The sequence below is a fragment of the Mustela nivalis genome, assembly GCF_964662115.1.
Source record: "Mustela nivalis genome assembly, chromosome: 16".
NCBI lineage: Eukaryota > Metazoa > Chordata > Mammalia > Carnivora > Mustelidae > Mustela > Mustela nivalis.
The window spans coordinates 37534883-37555048 of record NC_139035.1 but is presented as its reverse complement, the minus strand read 5'-3'; the positions used below and the strand labels follow the sequence as shown (position 1 = coordinate 37555048).

The 20166-nt window shown below is 35.9% G+C and overlaps 1 protein-coding gene across 1 annotated transcript in view; it reads left to right on the top strand.

Annotated features, from left to right (window-relative positions):
• Positions 1-20166, top strand: part of ASPM (assembly factor for spindle microtubules) — a gene marked incomplete at its 3' end in the record, with an annotated part of 57355 nt that overhangs the window by 36379 nt on the left and 810 nt on the right. Inside the window, exons 18-24 of the mRNA XM_082703053.1 lie at positions 6461-11212; positions 14585-14751; positions 16046-16142; positions 17300-17509; positions 18532-18681; positions 19517-19708; positions 20153-20161. Coding sequence (XP_082559179.1) covers positions 6461-11212; positions 14585-14751; positions 16046-16142; positions 17300-17509; positions 18532-18681; positions 19517-19708; positions 20153-20161 — 5577 coding nt within the window. The remainder of the gene's footprint in view (positions 1-6460; positions 11213-14584; positions 14752-16045; positions 16143-17299; positions 17510-18531; positions 18682-19516; positions 19709-20152; positions 20162-20166) is intronic.

Below are 20166 nucleotides of genomic sequence, written 5' to 3'. Positions count from 1 at the left end.
TTTTCATTCCAACCCTAGTGCATACGAGTTCTCATTGCTCCACATCTTCCAACACTATGATGTCAGTGCTTTTTAGCCATTGTTTTAGATGTGTAGTGGTATCTAATCTTGGTTTTATTTTTCATTTCCCTAATCACAAATGACGTATATGTTTTCAAGTGCTTGATTGCCTTCAGGATATCTTCAGGATATCTGTGAAGTGTCTGTTGAAATCTTTTGCTTATTATTGTAATTGAGTTGTTTATCTTATTGAGGTTTGAGAATTTTGAGAGTTTTGAGAGTTCTTTCCATATTCTGGAGACAAATTCTTTGTCAGTGTTTTGCAACTATTTTCTCCTAATCTTTACAGGAAGTTTGCTGATCCCTACTCTTGGTGAATGTTCTGCATACTTAAAAAGAATGTGTATTCTGGGGGTGCCTGCGTGGCTCAGTGGGTTAAAGCCTCTGCTTTCAGCTCATATTATGATCCCAGAGTCCTGGGATCGAGCCCCGCATTGGGCTCTCTGCTCAGCAGGGAGCCTGCTTCCCCCTCTCTCTCTGCCTGCCTCTCTGCCTACTTGTGATCTCTGTTGATCTCTGTCTGTCAAATAAATAAATAAAATCTTTTAAAAAAAAAGAATGTGTATTCTGTTGGGTAAAGTGTTCTGTAAATGTTAAATCCATTTGTTTGGTGTTATTTAGTTCTTTTATATCCTGACTGATTTTCTGTTTGCTCTCTCAGTAAAAGAATAGTGTGTAAATCTCTCAACTGTAATGGAATATGTGTTTCTTCTTTCAGTTCTTTCCATTTTGTCATTTTGTCATGTATATTGACACTCTGTAGTTAGGCACATGCACATTTGAGATGGTTCTATTTTCTTGGTGAGGTGGGTCTTTTATCATTATGTAATGTTGTTTTTTTATCTCTCATAGTTTTCTTTGCTCTGAAGTCTACCTTGCTGGCTGTAACTTAATTACTCCACCTTGGCTGTGGACTTCACTACCATCTGTAGGATATTTTTTTTTCTTTCCTTTTACTTGTTAATTACTTACATGATTATGTATGACATGAAGTCTAGACAGCATTTCATTGTTTTTTTTTTTTCATGTATCTCTGTCTTTTGATTGGTGGTTTAGACTATATTTTAAGCATTCATTGATATTTGTGAATTTAGGTCTATCCTTTTATTGTTTATGAATGTTTCCATTCTTTCATTCTTCCCTTTCCCCTTTCCTGGCTTTTCAATTCTTGCTTGATAGTGTTACACTTTAGTCTGTTTTCTTTCTTACTGTTTCCCTTTGGACAGGTTTTTATTGTTTGTTTTGTCTTTTGGTGATTGCTCTAGGGGTTACAGTATATGTAACTTTTAATATACTTAGAATTAATATTTTATTACTTTAAGTTGAATATAGAAAGCCTACCACTATCTAAGTCCCTTTGTGCCCTGTCTCCCACTTTTATGTTTAGTTATCTTGCTTACTACATCTATATACAATTAAAATCACATCAGGGAATGTTAATTTTTGCTTAATCATAATAAATATTTTAAACAATACATGAGAATAATATTCTATGCTGTTAATGCAGATGTTTATCATTTCTGTTGCTTTGCTTTATTTTTATGTAGTACATTTTTTACAACTTATAAACCCATAGTGATACATTATTATTAACTAAGATCCATAGTTCAATTAGGGTTCACTTTTTGTGTGGTGTCGTTATATGTGTTTGATCAAAATCCTGCCCTGAAAATCCTGTGTACTCCACCTAATCGTCCCTTACCCCTCCTCACAATTCCTGGCAAACCCTGATTTTTTTTTTTACTGTCTCCGTAGTTGTTTTTTGTTTTTTGTTTTTTCCCCAGAATGTCCTGTAGTTTGAATCCATCAGTATGTAGTCTTTTCAGATTGGTTTCTCTCCCTTGGCAATATACATTTAAGTTGCTTTAATGTGTTTTTTGGGCTTGATAACTTACTTGTTTTTATCATTGAATAACATCCCAATGTAGGATTTACTTCAGGATTTTTTTTTTTTTATCCATTTATCTATTGAAGGGTATCTTGGTTGATTCTCATTTTTGGCAATTACGAATAAAGGTATTATAAACATCTGTGTACAGATGTTTTTTTCTGTGGACCTGTTTTCAGCCTCTTTGGGTAGGTACCTTGGAGTGGAATTGCCTGCTCATATGATAAAACTAGGTTTGTCAGAAACTGTCAAACTGTCTTTCACAGTAGCTGTATCATTTTGCATTCCCACCAGCAATGAATGAGACTTTCTGTTGCTCTCCTTCCTGGCCAGCATTTGGTGTGCCGTGTTTTAGATTTTAGCCATTCTAATAGATGTATATTGGCATCACATTGTTCCAGTTTGCAATTCCCTAATGCTGTATGATGTTGAGATCTTTTCATATGCTTATTTACCATCTGTATATCTTCTTTTATGATGTGTTCGGATCTTTTGCCAATTTTTTAATTCTTACTGTCCATTTTTTATTTTCTTGTGGAGTTTTAAATGCTCTTTGTTTAAAGGATTTGCATACAAATCCTTTATCAGATACGTATTTTGCAAATATTTTCTCCTAGTATGTGGCTTATCTTTTTGTTCTGTTAACAGTTTTTCACAGAGCAGAATTTTTTAATTTTAATGAAATCGGAGATCAGTTTTTTTTCTTTCATGGATTATACTTTTGGCATCATATCTAAAAAGCCATTGCCACACCCAAAGTCCCTCAGATATTCTGTTGTTATCTTCTAGACGTTGTTCTATGATCTATGATTTATTTTGGTTAATTTTTGTGAAAGGTAAAGAGTCAGTGTTGAGATTCATTTTTTTCTTATGTTTGTCTGCTTATTCCAGCGTCATTTTTTGAAACCAAACAAAATTATCCTTTGTGTACTCACTTGGGTTGTTCCTTTGCTAAAGATCAATTGACTGTGTTGCATAGGTATACTTCTGGACTCCCTGTTCTGTTCTAGTGACCTCTTTGTCTATTAATTTGCCAATATCACACTGTCTCAAATAGTATAGTTTTTTTTTAAAGATTTTATTTATTTATTTGACAGAGAAAGAGATCACAAGTAGGCAGAGAGGTAGGCAGAGAGAGTAGGAAGCAGGCTCCCTGCTGTGCAGAGAGCCCGTTGTGGGGCTGGACCCCAGGACCCTGAGACCATGACTTGAGCTGAAGGCAGAAACAACCCACTGAGCCACTCAGGTGCCCCTCAATACTATAGTTTTATATTAAGTTTTGAAGTTGGATAATGTTGGTCCTCCAGCTTTCTTTTCCTTTAATATTATGTTTGCCAGTCTGGGTCTTTTGCCTCTCCATTTAACTTTAGAATCAGTTTGCTGGTATCCTCAGACTAACTAGGCAAGATTTTGATTGAGATTGCTCTGAATTTATGGACTAAGTTGGGAATAACTGTCAGCATTGAGTCTTCTACCAATGAACGTGATCTCTCTCTCTCCATTTAATTAGATCTTCTTTGATTTCTTTCATTAGTTTTATAGTTTTCCTCAGACAAATCCTGTTGGATGTATTTTGAACTGGGTTTTTTTGTTTGTTTGTTGTTTGTTTGTTTGTTGCTACTAATACTAATACTAATACGCTACAAATTTGTTCTAATTGTTAGTTCCAGGAGTTTTTTGGTCATTTCTTTGGATTGTCTACATAAATGATCAGGTCACCTGTGGACAAAGAAAGACTTATTATTTTTGTCTTTTGTATACCTTTTATATCCTTTTCTTACTACATTAGCCAGGACTTTTAGTAGATGTTGAATAGGAGTGGTGAGAGTACCTCCTTTTGTTATTCCAGATCTTAAGGGAAAAGCATCTAGTTTCTCACCATTAAGTTTGATGTTAGCTGTAGGTTTGAATTGATGTTCTTTATCATATTGAAAAAGTTCCTCTCTATTTTTAGTTTTTTGAGATATTTCTTCCTTAAATCATTTTTCTTTTTCAACCTAGATTCTTTGTATTGATCTTAAAGTATGTTGATTGTTTTATCATCTTTTTTCTGCTATTGAGCCATTACAGTGAATTTTTTTAATTTCGGTTATTGTGTTTTTCAGTTCTAATGTTTTCATTTGGTTCTTATTTGTATCTTTGATGTTTTTACTGAGACTTTCTATTCTTCCATCAGTTTCAACTTTGGGAACATTTTTACATCTGCTGTTTTTAAGTCTTTGTCAGGTAATTCCAATGTCTAGGTCATCTTCATTGGCATCTATTGATCGTCTTTTCCCATGGAAGTTGACATTTTCAATCTGTTTTTATGCCAAGTAATTTTTAATTACATCTTGAATATTTTGAAGTTATGTGAATGTTGATATTTTAGTTTTATGAGATGATCTGCCATGCTGGGTTCAGGCCACAACTTCTTATCAGCCTTCTATGGGTATGGCTTCAACATCAGTTCCTTTTTTAAAGCGTTTACAGTGATACTTGTATCAGTCCCATGTGTATGTCATCGAATGGCCAGTTTGGGATCTAGATGGTGATGACCATTACTCAAAGGCTAGTCTGCTTAATGGTACACAGCTTAATAGTGAACCCAGGAATTCATAACATTAAGGGATTGCATTTCTGAGCTTTCCCTTCTCTTCAGTCTCCCTGGGACTTTCCAGGTGTTTTTAGGGCTACCCTGTTTAGTTCTCTGGCCAGAAACCTCTGTAAACCTCTGGTTACACTGGTATGCTGTGTTCTTTCTATGACTACCCTAGCTAAGATCAAGCAGAGACTCTGTGTCTTTAGTAAGAGGACAAAGGTTGTGGAGATAGGGAGAGAGAAAGAATTGGAGCTTTGACAGCAATGTACTACAGATACCTACGGTGAAGAAAGAGCACCTTTTATATGAAAATCTAGGCCTTAATATCAACTCTTGGTACTTGCTATGTGACTTTGGGAAAAGTTTTGCATTGTAAGTTTTCTTTGTTTTTGTGAGAATTAAATAAGTAAATTATACATAATGCTCTGTAGTTAAAGCTACTTAGTTGTTTTGTTTTTAGATTTTTATTTATTTGACAGAGAGACACAGAGAGGGAACACAGGCAGGGAGAGTGGGAGAGGGAGAAGCAGGCTTCCCTCTGAGCAGGGAGTCCAACTTGGGGCTCGATCCCAGGACCCTGGGATCATGACCTGAGTCAAAGGCAGACGCTTAATGACTGAACCACCCAGGTACCCCAGAGTGCTGCTCAATATCTACTGCGATGAGAGGGGAAGAACTTAGCTTCCATGAGCTATATCAACACTGATTACCATTTCCGTAACAGAGACTAGTAACAGTGTTCAGAAGAAATGATTATCAAAGTATAATAAGCTATCCACACACCCTCTTTAATTTTTGAGTCTGAAGGTTTCACAAATGAATGTCTAGAGGAAAGAAAAGAAAAAGAATGGCAACTGCAACTCTGAATCATAACTGCTTTACTTTTCCCTACTTTTTTGAGGCGGCTTAATAAAATCCTTCACATTTGCAGCAAACTTAGAGTTTTCAATGCCATTTTGCATTAATATGCTTAAATATAGTTGGATAAGTGTTTTAATTACTTATGCATCTCTTCATAGTAATGTGATGTTTCATTTTTTCTTATCAGGCTCAAGAGTAGGAACAAAATCACAATTGACACATAGTAAAGAATAAGGCAATATCTGTTGGGAAAACATAGAGTGGTCCTAACTCTCCTCTCCCATGGATAGGTGTGCTTGGAACAGGCACAGATGCATAACAATGTTAGTACTTCTAGGAGACAGAAGTACTTAGCCCCTATACTGTTTAGCTTATATGTAAGGTAAAGTAGGCTACAATAGGTAATTCTCCCCTCAGTGTTGTCCCAGTGAAGGAGTTAGGGAATGTGGGTGGTATGGGAAGAAAGCAACATTGGCTATTCAAGAAACAAATGGTTTTCACTTCTTGTATCTTTTCAGAATTCTACTTTTTGACTGTCCATAATTCCTAAACTTACGAAGAAGTAGTAATTTAATTCTTAATGAAAAAAAATGACTAAGAATGATCTAACTCACTTGTTTCTAACTGTAGGATCCCTCACATAAACAGTTTCCAATCATTACAAGATAGTTTAGCAGCCTTGAGATTAAAGAGAGAAAACAAAATCCAAAAGTATATTCATAGGAAATTACCTAGAATCAATAGATAGCAGAATATTACTATAGTTTATTTAGACTATTTTTTTGTATGTTATTCTTTTAGAATATGAGCTTGCTTTATATTTCTTTTGTCTTTGGAATACAAATGCAATATAAATACCATTAGGGTTGAGACAAGGGTTTCTGAATTGGCTACAGCTCTATCAATATAGAAATTAAACTACAAACAAAAGAGACAAGTATTTTCCAAAAATAATATTGTTTTCTAATTTGTTTATTTTTAAGCCAAATGTTAGAAAAATTAATACTTGCAGAGGTTCTAAGTATAGAAAGTTATGTGTTTTAATTTGTTTCCCTTCTTACCTTTTTCAGAGATACTGGAGAAGATATTCCACTAGAAAACAATTTCTGAAATTGAAATATTATTCGGTCATCCTGCAATCTAGGATAAGAATGATAATTGCTGTTACATCTTACAAACAATATCTTTGGGCTGCAGTTACAATTCAGAGACAGTGGCGTGCTTATTTAAGAAGAAAACATGATCAACAGAGATATAAGATGCTAAAGTCATCGTGTCTCATAATCCAGTGTATGTTCAGAAGATGGAAGCAACGTAAAATGCAATTACAGATAAAAGCTGCAATAACACTGCAAAGAGCTTTTAGAGAGTGGCATGTCAGGAAACGAGCTAAAGAAGAAAAATCTGCTGTTGTCATACAATCATGGTATAGAATGCACAAAGAATTACAGAAATACATTCACATTAGATCTTGTGTCGTTATCATTCAGACAAGATTCCGATGCCTTCAAGCCCAAAAGTTATATAAAAGAAAAAAAGAGGCTATACTAACCATTCAGAAGTACTACAAAGCATATTTGAAAGCAAAGACTGAGCGCACCAACTATTTGCAGAAACGGGCTGCGGCCATTCGACTGCAGGCTGCTTTTAGGAGGATGAGAGCTCGCAATCTACACAGACAAACCAGAGCTGCTTGTGTTTTTCAGTCCTACTGGAGGATGAGACAAGACAGATTTCGATTTCTAAACCTTAAGAAAATTACTACCAAGTTGCAGGCACATGTAAGAAAAAATCAACAATTACAGAAATATAGGAAGATAAAAAAAGCTGCCATTGTAATTCAGACTCATTTTCGAGCTTATGTTTTAGCAAAGCAAGTTCGAGCATCTTACGAGAAAACATGCTTTGCTGTCATTGTTCTCCAGTCGGCATATAGAGGGCTGCAAGCCAGGAGAAAGTTTATTCACATCCTCACAGCCATTATAAAAATTCAGTCATGTTACAGAGCTTATATTTCCAGAAAAAAGTTCCTGAGACTAAAAAGTGCTGCAGTAAAGTTACAGTCAATTGTCAAGATGAAGCAAAGCCGTAAACAGTATTTACGTTTGAGAGCAGCGACGCTGTTTATCCAGCAGCGGTACCGCTCCACGAAAATGGCCGCACTACAGAGGCAAGAATACGTGCAGATACGGGTGTCCTGTGTCAAACTGCAAGCTTCTGTTAGAGGTCACCTGGTTCGAAAGCAGATGCGGTTGCGAAGACAAGCTGCTGTCTCACTACAGTCTTATTTCAGGATGAGAAAGACGCGGCAGTACTACCTGGAAATTTATAAAGCAACTGTTGTCATTCAGAGTTACTATCGTGCATATAAAGCACAGGTCAATCAGAGGAAGAACTTCCTGCGAGTCAAAAGAGCAGTCACTTGTTTGCAGGCAGCTTATAGAGGTTATAAAGTACGCCAGCTAATCAAACAACAATCCATAGCTGCTCTTAAAATTCAGACTGCTTTTAGAGGCCATAGTAAAAGGAAGAAATATCAATATGTGCTTCAGTGTACTATCAAGATTCAGAGATGGTACAGAACATACAGGACTGCCCATGGTGTTAGAATGCAGTTTTTGAAGACCAAGGCAGCTGTGATTTCTCTCCAATCTGCTTATCGTGGCTGGAAAGTGCGAAAGCAGATCAAAAGGAAACATCAAGCTGCAGTGCACATTCAGTCTGTTTTTAGAATGGTCAAAGCCAGGAAACAGTTTAGATTGTTCAAAGCAGCAGCATTAGTTATCCAGCGACATTGGAGAGCACGGACTGCAGGAAAGAAGCAACGCATGGAGTACATTGAACTCCGTAAGGCAGCACTGATTCTTCAATCTACATGGAAGGGCAAAACAGTGAGAAGGCAGATTCAAAAGCAGTGCGAATGTGCTGTCATCATACAGTCATACTATAGAACGTATGTGCAACAAAAGAAGTGGGAAATCATGAAAAAGGCTGCTTGTCTGATTCAAATGTATTATAGGGCTTACAGTGTTGGAAGGAAACAGCGTCAGTTGTACTTGAAAACCAAAGCAGCTACAGTCATTTTACAGTCAGCTTACCGAAGTACGAGAGTAAGAAAAAAAATAAAGGAGTGCCACAAAGCAGCAGTCACTATACAGTCCACATACAGAGCTTACAAAACCAGAAAAAATTATGCAACCTGCAGAGCTTCGGCTGTTAAAATTCAGAGATGGTATCGAGATATTAAAATTGCAAGCCATCAACGTAAGGAATATCTTAATTTGAGGAAGACAGCAGTTAAAATGCAAGCAGTTTATAGAGGTATTCGAGCAAGAAGACAAATCCAACACATGCACATGGCAGCCACTCTTATTCAAGCCATGTTTAAGATGCATCAGGCAACAGTGAGATACCATAAAATGAGAACAGCAGCTGTCATAATTCAGGTAAGATACAGAGCATATTGTCAAGGTAAAATTCAGCGTGCAAAGTACTTGACAATTCTGAAAGCCATTACTGTTCTTCAGGCAAGTTTTAGAGGAATGAGAGTTAGACAGACTCTCAGAAAGATGCAAAGTGCAGCCACACTCATTCAGTCATATTATAGAAGACACAGAGAACAAACCTATTTTAGTAAGTTAAAGAAGGTAACAAAAACAGTACAGCAAAGGTACCGCGCAGTGAAGAAAGGACACCTACAATTTCAAAGGTATAACAAATTAAGGCATTCGGTGATATGCATTCAGGCTGGTTTTAGGGGGATGAAAGCTAGACAGCATTTAAAAATTATGCATTTAGCTGCAACTCTCATTCAGAGGAGATTTAGAACTCTTAGGATGAGAAGAAGATTCCTGTCTCTCAGGAAAACTGTTCTTTGGGTTCAGAGAAAATACCGTGCAACTGTTTGTGCAAAGCATTGCTTCCAACAATTCCTGCAGTTAAAAAAGGCAGTCGTTAAAATCCAGTCATTCTACAGAGGACAGGTGGTCAGGAAAAGGATGCAAGAGATGCACAGGGCTGCTACGGTCATCCAGGCAGCTTTCAGAATGCATAGAGCAAATGTGAGGTATCAGGCCTTGAAACATGCCTCAGTTGTAATCCAGCAGCAATACCGAGCAAACAGGGCTGCACAGCTCCAGAGACAATGGTATCTCCAACAAAGACATTCTGCTCTGATCCTTCAGGCTGCGTTTAGGGGGATGAAAGCTAGAGGATGTTTGAAAAATATGCATTCCTCTGCAACCCTTATTCAAAGCAGGTTTAGATCTTCAGTGATGAGGAAAAGATTCATTTCCCTCAAAAAAGCTGCTGTTTTTGTTCAGAGGAAATATCGGGCCACTGTTTGTGCCAAGCATCACTTGCACCAATTCTTGAAATTAAAAAAGGCGGTCGTTACAATCCAGTCGTCTTACCGAAGGCTAGCGGCAAAGAAGAAGGTACAGGAGATGCACCGGGCTGCAGTTCTCATCCAGGCCACTTACAGAATGCACAGAACTTACACTGCATTTCAGGCTTGGAAACATGCCACAATTCTAATTCAGCAACATTACCGAACATACAGGGCTGCGAAACTGCAAAGAGAAAATTATGTCCAACGAAGACATGCTGCTTTGGTCATTCAGGCCACATATAAAGGAATGAAAGCAAGACAGCTTTTAAGGGAAAAACACAGAGCTGCTATCATAATACAAAGCTCATATAGAATGTATAGGCAGTATCTTTTTTACCAAAAGATTCAGTGGGCTGCAAAAGTAATACAGGAAAGATATCGAGCAAATAAAAAGAAAGTCCTTCAACACGATGCCCTCAGGAAAGCAGCAACCTGTACTCAGGCAGATTTCCAGGACACGATCATAAGGAAAGAGATTCAGAAACAGCACGAGGCTGCCACTATTATTCAGAAGCATTTTAAAGCCTCCAAAATAAGGAAGCGTTTTCTCCACTTGAGAGCAAAAGTAGTTTTTGTTCAAAGACGATACAGAGCACTAACCGCAGCGCGCACCCAAGCAGGCATTTGTGTCCAGTCTTCACACAGAGGTTTTACAGTGCAAACGGGTATCCCGCAGCTGCACCTGGCTGCCACACTAATCCAGTCGGTCTACCGAATGCACAGGGCCAGACTTGATTATCAAGCAAAGAAAACTGCCGTTGTTGTTATACAAAATTACTATAGGTCATATGTCAGAGTAAAAACAGAAAGAAAACGATTTTTAGCAGTTCAGAAATCTCTACTAATTATCCTGGCTATTTTCAGAGGCGTAAAAGTTAGACGGAAGCTGAGAAACCTGTCGCAGGCGAACACGGCCGCGGTGGCCCAGCAGTCCGCATCCCGCCCGCACGGAACGGAAACGCAGTGTGGGGCTGGGAGCAGCTCGGCCTGTGGGATTCCGAAGTGGCACAGAGCTTCCCTAGTGGGGTGTTCACAAGAGGCAGAGTACCCTCAAAGAGAAGCTGCAGGAACAACTCAGAAAGCTTTTTGTGAAATGGTCACAAGGGAATTGGAAACGCAGATGCGTGCGGCCCTCCGCATTCAGTCCTTCCTCCAGATGGCGGTGCAGCAGAGAAGATTCATTCAGCAGAAAACAGCCGCTCTGACCCTCCAGCGGTATTTCAGGACTTGGCAAACACGAAGGCAGTTCTTATCTTACAGGAAGGCAGCAGTGGTTTTACAGAATCACTACAGAGCCCTTTTGTCTGCACAGCGTCAAAGACAAGTGTATTTGCAAATTAGAAGCAGCGTCATCATTATTCAAGCTAGAACGAGAGGATTTATACAGAAACGCAAGTTTCAGAAAATTAAAGATAGCACCATAAAAATCCAGGTAGTTATATATTTAAATATAAAGCTTGCATTCTTTCTTTAACCAATATTTGTTAGAATTTGTAAAATTAACTTAAGCAGGTTATAAAGAATAATACTTCATTTATGTGACCTTTTCATTTATCTTCTAAAATGGAACTTTTGAGAGCGGATAAAGGGCACTAATGATAATTCGGCCAATACAGCACAGAACTGGGATTCTTCTGAACATGGTCACTCTCTACATGATGCGTTTCAACAGGTGTTAATTTTAAGAATATAGTTTGATAAATGGGAGTTCTCTGCTGAATAAAAAAACTTTTAAGTGAGAAATTTAAGCTAAGGTAAAATGAGATTTGGCAAAATTTAGACCAAATTATATAACTTTATTCCTCTACCAATCTGTTAATAAGACCACTTAAGCTAGATAGACATGTACTTTATTCAGAGCATTTAGCACTTTTGGTTTCCAAAACAATTTTATGTAATTTTTTCATTATATTATTATTGTTACACATAAATATGTATTCAATATAATGTATAAAATTACATCTCACACACATACATATATCCTGGGAGAGAAGTGTAGAGTATTATTTTTCTTGAAATATGATGGAACTGCAAAAGGTTAAATAACTTGCTTATGTAGCATAGGGAGAGGCAGATTCAGGAATTGAATCAGGTACTTCAGCAACCTTATTTTCTACCTGTTCATACCCTGGGCTTTGCACCTTGGTGTGGTATGTTGGTATCTTGTTGGTTTGCCATTAAACTTAGATACATTGTTTTCATTCAGCAAATAGATTTCCAGTGGTGACAATGTGCTTAAAAAGCTATTGTGTTTGATTGGCATAGACAGATATAATTAGTTGCTGTCCTTAAAGCACTGAATTGAGCAAGGAAGCTTAATTATAAAACAAAATGGGAGGTATATGTTGCTGGGAACATAAAGAAGGGAAACCTAAATTAGTCCCCCTGCTCAGAAAAAGCTTCCCAGAACAAGTGGCATTTAAGTTGAGATGCTAAGCCAAAGGATAAGTTAAAAATAGCCCAATAAAATGTATCCAATGTATGCAACTGTAGGAGATAACACAGAGTTCAAAAATGAGAAAGTGTGTGTGGTGCAGTATAGAGAATGATAGGAGACCCTGGCAGTTAGACCCAGGGAGTGAGGTTGTGCATAGCTTTGTAAGACACAGACACAAGTTTCGTCTTTTCTACTGGATTAAAAGAAGTTCTAGAAGAATTTAAAAAGGAGAAAAGCAGAATCATTATTTTTAAAATATTTACTCTGGCAGGAATGTGGAAGAGGGATTTGAAAGGGAGAAGGGGGACCAGCCGAGAGACTATTGGCATTAAGTCAGGTAAAAGATAGTTCAGTAAGGTGTAGTGACAATGGGATTGTGAAGATTAGTTTGAGTGGAAGGGGTACGGTTTGCATTATATAGAGCGTAAGCAAGCATCCAAGCCATGTGCATGACTTAAGTTACTCAGATGTTACCGTTCACTGACCCAGGGAACGAGGAGAGGAGCAGATTGGAAGATTAGTGATGAGTTTAGTTTGGGGTACTTGATGAAGTTGAAGTACCTAACAGATGTCTCAGTTGAGATGTTTAGCAAGGCAGTTGGCTTGAAGTTTGAAGTTTGAAGAGTGGCATGGATTTCAGAATTAGACTTCTACATTATTGGTATCCATGTAATAATTGAAGTTGTGGGAGTGATGGAATCATCCAGGAATAATGTAGAAAATGGGTAAAAGAAGAGATTCAGCCTGGGACTTCAACCTTGAAGAACATCAACATTTGAGAATACTGAAAGGAGGGGCACCTGTGTGGCTCAGTGGGGTGAAGTCTCTGCCTTCTGCTCGGGTCATGATCCCAGGGTCCTGGGATCAAGTCCCACAGCAGGCTTTCTGCTCAGCAAGGAGCCTGCTTCCTCCTCTCTCTGCCTACTTCTCTGCCTACTTGTGATCCCTGTCAAACAAAATTTTTTTAATTAATTAATTAAATTTTAAAAAGAGAATACTGAAAGGAAAAACCAAAACATGGTAGTAAGAGAGTATAAGAAAAACTGAAAGGTTCATGGTATTAAGGAGCCAAGGATTGAGGGAGGAAAAAAAGAATGCTCAAATTCCAAGCATGAATGCTGCCAAAAAGTTAATGGTTGAAATATGTTAATTGGATGTATTACTTAGGGTTATATTCAACTGAAATGACAGAAAAGCCAAAATAACAATCTTAGGAAATTTTGGCTATTTTTCTCATGGATAATTAAATTTAAAAATTGTATTTTGCCCATCTTGTTTTAAACGTGTAATCAGTGATCTCAAACTTTAGTGCACATTGGAATCACTTGGAATTTTTAGAAATACTGATGCCTGGCTCCGTATAAATACCAGTATGTTGGTATTCAAGTTTGTTTACATAAAGACCTCATATAATAATATACTTCGAGTAAAGTAAGGACATCACAAGAGTAATTTTGACATTCATATACTTCTTGCTTGTGAGCTAACTTTGAACCATCCCCATGCAAGGTATGGCTGCAGTATTTGTTTTAGGTGTTTTGGAGTCCAACAGACTAGGGTTCAGATCTTGACTCTGTTGTCTTTCTGGTATAACAGGTCTCTTCTTCCTCAGCATCAATTTCTGTTTTGTAAAATAGAGATCTTAATCATCTCATGAGATATTTGTAAAGAATAAATAAGACACCTTTTCCACTTATTACTGTTGTATCAACAAGTTACTCAGTTTCTCCTGATTTACTCATCTCTAAATTAGATAATGATATTATCCATGCTTATTGTAAGGACCTACAGTGCTTAGTACAGTGCTAAGGGCTTAGTAAGTCGTATTGTCACTTAAACATTTAGTCAGCCTCAAGGTCACAGAAATTGGAAATGCTGATAGTCCTCTGACAGAGAGTTGCTCTCAGAAGTTTGCTGCAGCCTGGACACCAAACCCAGGATATAAGCAAGGTGGGAGGCGTTAGGATTCCTTTCCTTCCCAGGAAGTAGAGTCGTCAGTGTTCCTTCTCCTTCTGTTCTTCCAAATGGATTGAGATAGGACAACTGGCTTTTCAGACACTGTACATATATTACAATTTAGAAGGATTTGTTAGGGTTATATGAGTCTTAGCTCCCAACTGGCCACGGTTATGTGTGATAAAGTATATAGGAGGTGTCCATCATGGTTAGCCCCACGGGTTTCAGAGGGCTCATAGCTGTCAGGAGTGAATGAGCCTAAATGAAAAGAGAGTGATTATATGACTATATTTCTGCAGTTCATTTTTGGCTAACCATTCTTATACTAGCTGTTTGTAATCCTGATTTTTTTTTTCGATTTATAAGAAAATAGATCTCATCGCATATTTGCTATATTTACGTGTTTCATAGGCTGTGTGGAGGAGCTATAAAGCGAGGAATTATTTACATAAAGTGAAAGCTGCCTGCAAGATTCAAGCCTGGTATAGGTATTGGAAAGCACGTAAAGAGTATCTAGCTGTACTAAAAGCTGTGAAAATCATTCAAGGTTGCTTCCATACCAAACGGGAGAGAACACGGTAATATATGATATTTGTGTCGGGGGAGTATGTGTGTGTGGTAGCCAAGTCTGAATATAAAATAATATTGCTTACTGATTTTTCTTTTAAATATTTGCTATGCCTAACTTGTATGGTTTGTTTTGTTGATGGTATTTCCATTAAGGAAACAAAGTATACCTCTAAGACTGTCTTATTTTTTGAGATAGAGCCTTCCTATAATTCAGTAAAAACTACTTAAAGTTGATTTGTTTCCATGGAGATGAAAGTAAGGGGAAGTGAATGAAATAATCTAGTAAAATCTTGGTTTCCTTATTAGTGTATTCATTTTGTTTGTCAATTTAGCTACTAGCAAATTTGTTTTCTCATTCATTTTTCTTTTCTTTTAACTCCCACACTCTTTTACCTTGATGATGAAGAATACCTAATTATTAAATTATTTATGTTCATTGTATTTTCCTATTCCTTGTTCATTTCTTTGAAATACCTTTTCTAAAGCTCTTGTCAGGTTATTGGTGCTATTTTTTATTGTTAGAAGAGTTTCTTGATAAATTCCATGGGTAGAAGCCCAGGGCTTACCACATAAAGATCTGTTGCTGCTATCAGCTGTTAAGGACCATTATCTAAGTTTCTTGATCCAAAAAGCTGAATTTTTCTCATTAACAGCTTTGTTTTCTAAGAAATGTGACAACATGATATAAGTTAAATCCATTCTTAATTTTTATGAATTACACCATGTTGATGCCTAAAGTTTAAAATCTGACCCTTACTTTCTAAGTTTTTCTCCAGTTTTATTTATAAAATATTTCTTTTTAGATCTTTGTATGATGCCTAGCTTTCCTTTCAAATAAGTGTCCATGCCTCATTTGCCTGATGTTATTCTAATCTCCCAAGTTCTCTTTGTGACCTCGTCCTGTCTGCTTAATGAATCAATTGCAATATGGACTCGGACTTTATACTCTGCCATTATTTCTACCAGCACCTGCTTTATCTATGCTTTGTCTAGGTCTGGGTAATTGTACTTTCTTTTGATCCTGTTCAGAATTCTTTCTCATTCTAGAAATTCCTATTTCTTATCCCTGGAATATTGCTAATTGCAGAACTTTTTTTTCATTGTGTCAGTTCAGGGTGTGTTTATGTATATGATAGAATTCTGATTGCTACAATTTAAATATAAATTATACTTTTCCAATTTCTTTTATTGTCATTATCTTTCTTATATTTTCTTTCTCTAGTATTTGAGGGGAGATATACATAAATTCTTATTGAGTAGATTAAAGACATTTGTAATTGCTTTCCACTAACTACTTCTTAGGTTTCTGAATGTGAGAGCATCAACAATTATCATTCAGAGAAAATGGAGAGCTACACTTGCTGGAAGAATGGCTCGTGAACACTTCTTAATGATGAAAGTAGGTGCAGAAAGAAAAAAAGAGCTCATTTGCAAAGAACTATTTTATGAAACAAAACAAAAATTATTTTTTGTTAACTATACATTTTAAACATATCACTGCAGTTAATTAAAAATTGTATTTACTCATAAAAATATTTTTTATGAATAGTTGTGTTTGTATATTTATACTTACAAAATACTCTCAAATCCAAGTTTGAAGTAACTAATTTTAGAGTAAATAATTTATTTAGAGAAGTCCTGATAGATGTAGCAAATTTTATCTATTATATTCTTTAATAATATATTCTTTAAGCTATAATTGGTGATCTGTTAAAAATATTTAACATCAAAGTCTAGAATAGCCGCAGTACCTATAGCCTTTTTATTAAAGAAATCAAAACTAAAATTCTGCTTATAAATTTTAATATTCATATAATATTCACTATTATCGTATAGCCATTATTATTATTATACCTACTAGTGTATATTTGCTGAATGGATCCTCATAATCACCCTGTGAAGTAGTTATTATTAGCATACCTATTTTACAAACAGGTCTAGAGAGGTAAAGGGACTTGCCCAAGGTCATTCAGCCAGTTGATGAGGGAATCTATGTTTTAAAGCAAACCTCGTTCCCATTTTAATTTATATACTTCTTCAGGGTCTTAGAATTTGGTTGTCAAGATGTAATTTATTGAAAAAACTAAGATATGCTGGTTCTAAGATGTACTTTATGGTCTTGAAGGAACAAATAGCTTCCCTGATAGCTGTTTACAATGCCCATTCTCTTCTTTACATTGCTAGCATCTTTATTAAGTGTATTTGTCCTGTGGTGATATTATTCCTTTTCTCCCTCACAATGAGAGGTATCAAGAAGATAAGAGGGAAACAGAACCAGATAACTATTGACCTTGGCTTGCACATTTATAAAAATTTAACGTTTAGCTGTAGACCTATATAGGATTAGAAATTATACACCAAAAAAAAAAAAAAGAAATTATACAGCATCTACACCATCACCTTACTTGTATATGAAATATGACATTCGTAAGCTAAAAATGTAAAGAAAAATCACAATTATACCATCTTATTTTACACTGAGAAATTAAAAAACCTCCAGTGGGTTGAAATTATTAAACCTTTCTATTAATGCCACTTGCACATTTTTCCTTATAGAGACATCGAGCTGCTTGTTTGATCCAAGCAAATTTTAGAAGATATAAAAGAAGGCAGGTCTTCCTTCGGCAAAAGTCTGCCGCTTTGACCATCCAGAGATATATACGAGCCAGGAAGGCTGGGGCGTATGAAAGGATAAAATACCTAGAATTAAAAAAATCTACAGTTGTTCTGCAAGCACTAGTGCGTGGTTGGTTAGTAAGAAAAAGAGTAAGTATTTTCAAGTGGAATATCTCAGTCATGTGAAATGAAAGTATTTGATGTTAAACTGTGTCCAGAAATTTTAGATTTTTGGACAATAATTTCAGAGCTAGTATAACCAATAACTTGACTTTATTCAGCTTCTGCAGAGCCATGTAACAAGATCACTGGTTGCTATCAATTTTTGTTCTATGAGCCTGTTGCTCATAGATGCTCACCAAAAAGGCACACTAACTTTTCTCTTATAACGAATCTTAGCAAAGGAACTGAAAGAGTGAGGGAAGAGCTCCACACATGAAGGAGGTTGTAATTCAGGTAGCCCTTTGCTACCACCAAGCAACTCTGAGGTGCTGTGAGCTACCATTCCTGTCATAAATGCCACGTCATCAGCAAGAGAGAAAATCCCTCTGAGAGAGTTCATGACATTTTTGGCATCCAATATATGAAGCACTGGCAAAGACAAAAATAACTAAATTTGAAATGAAAAAGAAAATATTTCATGTTGTGTTCATTAAATATAAGTTGGAACCCTAAAGGCCACTGTGGAGAGGTTCTACTACAGGAGTCTTGTGCTAGATTTGTGCAAGACTGCCTAATAACTGGAGAAATCAGTTCAGATAATTTTGTCCGACTTACTGTGACCATCTCCAGAAGTTCTGCTTAGAACACTGTAATTTGAAAAAAAGAATACTATAATTTATTTTGAGTTTAGTATTCATATATTTCTCTCATTATAGTTAGTACATTCAAAGTTTTAATTAGCTGTTTTTGTGTAGTCAGGTTAAACACTGTTCTTTAGTAAAGTGCCCAAAATAGAGTTTTGCTTCTTATAGCCCAAGTTAGGAGTTACACATGTGGAAATAATGTATAGTAAAGGATTATAATCACTTTGAGTTACAATGTAAATAATATTAACAATTCAAAGTTAACTTATGGCTAATTTATACAATTTCATATTGCGGATATACAAAAATAAACATTGATCAAGTTGTCTTAAGAGTCAAATATTTGGTTTTTTATTTCCCTGTTAGATTTTAGAACAGAAAACGAAAACTAGGCTTCTTCACTTCACAGCGGCCGCATATTATCACCTGTCTGCTCTTAGAATTCAAAGAGCATATAAATTTCACGTGGCTTTGAAGAATGCTAACAAGCAGGTTAATTCAGTCATCTGTATTCAGGTTAGCTTTTCCTTTGCAATAAAACTATGTGGTATAATTTTTGTTAGAAATTTTCTATTTTAATAATTTTCAAATACCTTATGCTAAAGTCATATAACATTAGCCTTTTACTTATAAGATGATATATTTAGGATGGCTTGATGGGTTAGAAATAGGTTGGTATTTTAAGGCACAGGAATAAAGCTATAAATTATTATCTGAAATAACTGTATTCATTTATACTCTTCTCAAAGACTGAGGGTACCTGTTTCTCCACACTCTTGCCAACACATAGCATTAAAGACTGATTTTTGCTATTTTGATGAATGGCAAATAGCATCTCATTTTTGCTTTGAATTTCCTTTGATTGCTAGCAGTTATAAAAAGTGTTTCTGTTGGCTATTCAAATTATTATCTGTATATTGTGTGCTTTTACTTAATGTATGCATGTGTGGGGGGTTTTTTTCCCCGTATGCGCTGCCCTTTTCTCTTTTGGATGTTCTTTTTTTCTTATGATTTATAGGCATTCTTTATGTATTTTGGATAAGAACTTTGCTGTATATCCATTAACATATACTTATATGTAAAATATTGAGTGAGAAAACAAATTGCAGAATGACACAGGAGACTTGGTAGAATTTGTATAAATTGTGAAACGAAGTCTATGTTGTATAGGGTTAAATTTACATACACACACACCCAGTGAGGACTAGAAGATTTGCACCAAGTGGAATAGCTGGGGAAGGTTGAAAGATATTCCATATATGTTGTCTATTTCATTTATGTATGTATGTGTATATATGTATTTATTTGTTTTTAAAACCTGAAGTAAAGAAAATCTCTATGTTTTAAACAGAGATGGTTTCGAACAAAATTACAGCAAAAGAGGTTTGCTCAGAAATATCATAGCATCATCAACAGTCAGCATCAAGTTCAAGAACGTATGAGCCAGGAAAATAGGGCTGCATCAGTAATACAGAAGGCAGTACGCCGTTTTCTCCTCCATAAAAAACAGGAAAAATTTAATAATGGAATCAGTAAAATTCAGGTAACTGGAAATATTGTGAAGTTACTTCCAGATTTTGGTTTATAACTCACTTACATGCTATCTAACATTTTAAAAAGACAGTAATATACATTTTAAAATGCTGAGGTTCACCAGTTGAATAACTCATAAATACTGTATCATTATTAAGCCCTTCATTTTCAAATTTCCCTAGAGATATTTAGGATGGAGATGAAAAAGTATTTTAGCATTTTGTATAGATTTAGACATCTTTGGTCAATGAATTCAGGTTATATATAGGAATATTATATATATTTCTTTTCAGAAAAATTGCTTTAGCTATTTATTAGAACATGAATTGAGGTTTTATTTGCAAAGTGCTTATTAAATTTAGTGAAAAAACTTCTTTTGTAGAAATAGATGTAGATATAAGTTCAAAACATCATGGCTTGTAAACTTAAAATTACTGTGTTGTATCTCTTTAAGGCATTATGGAGAGG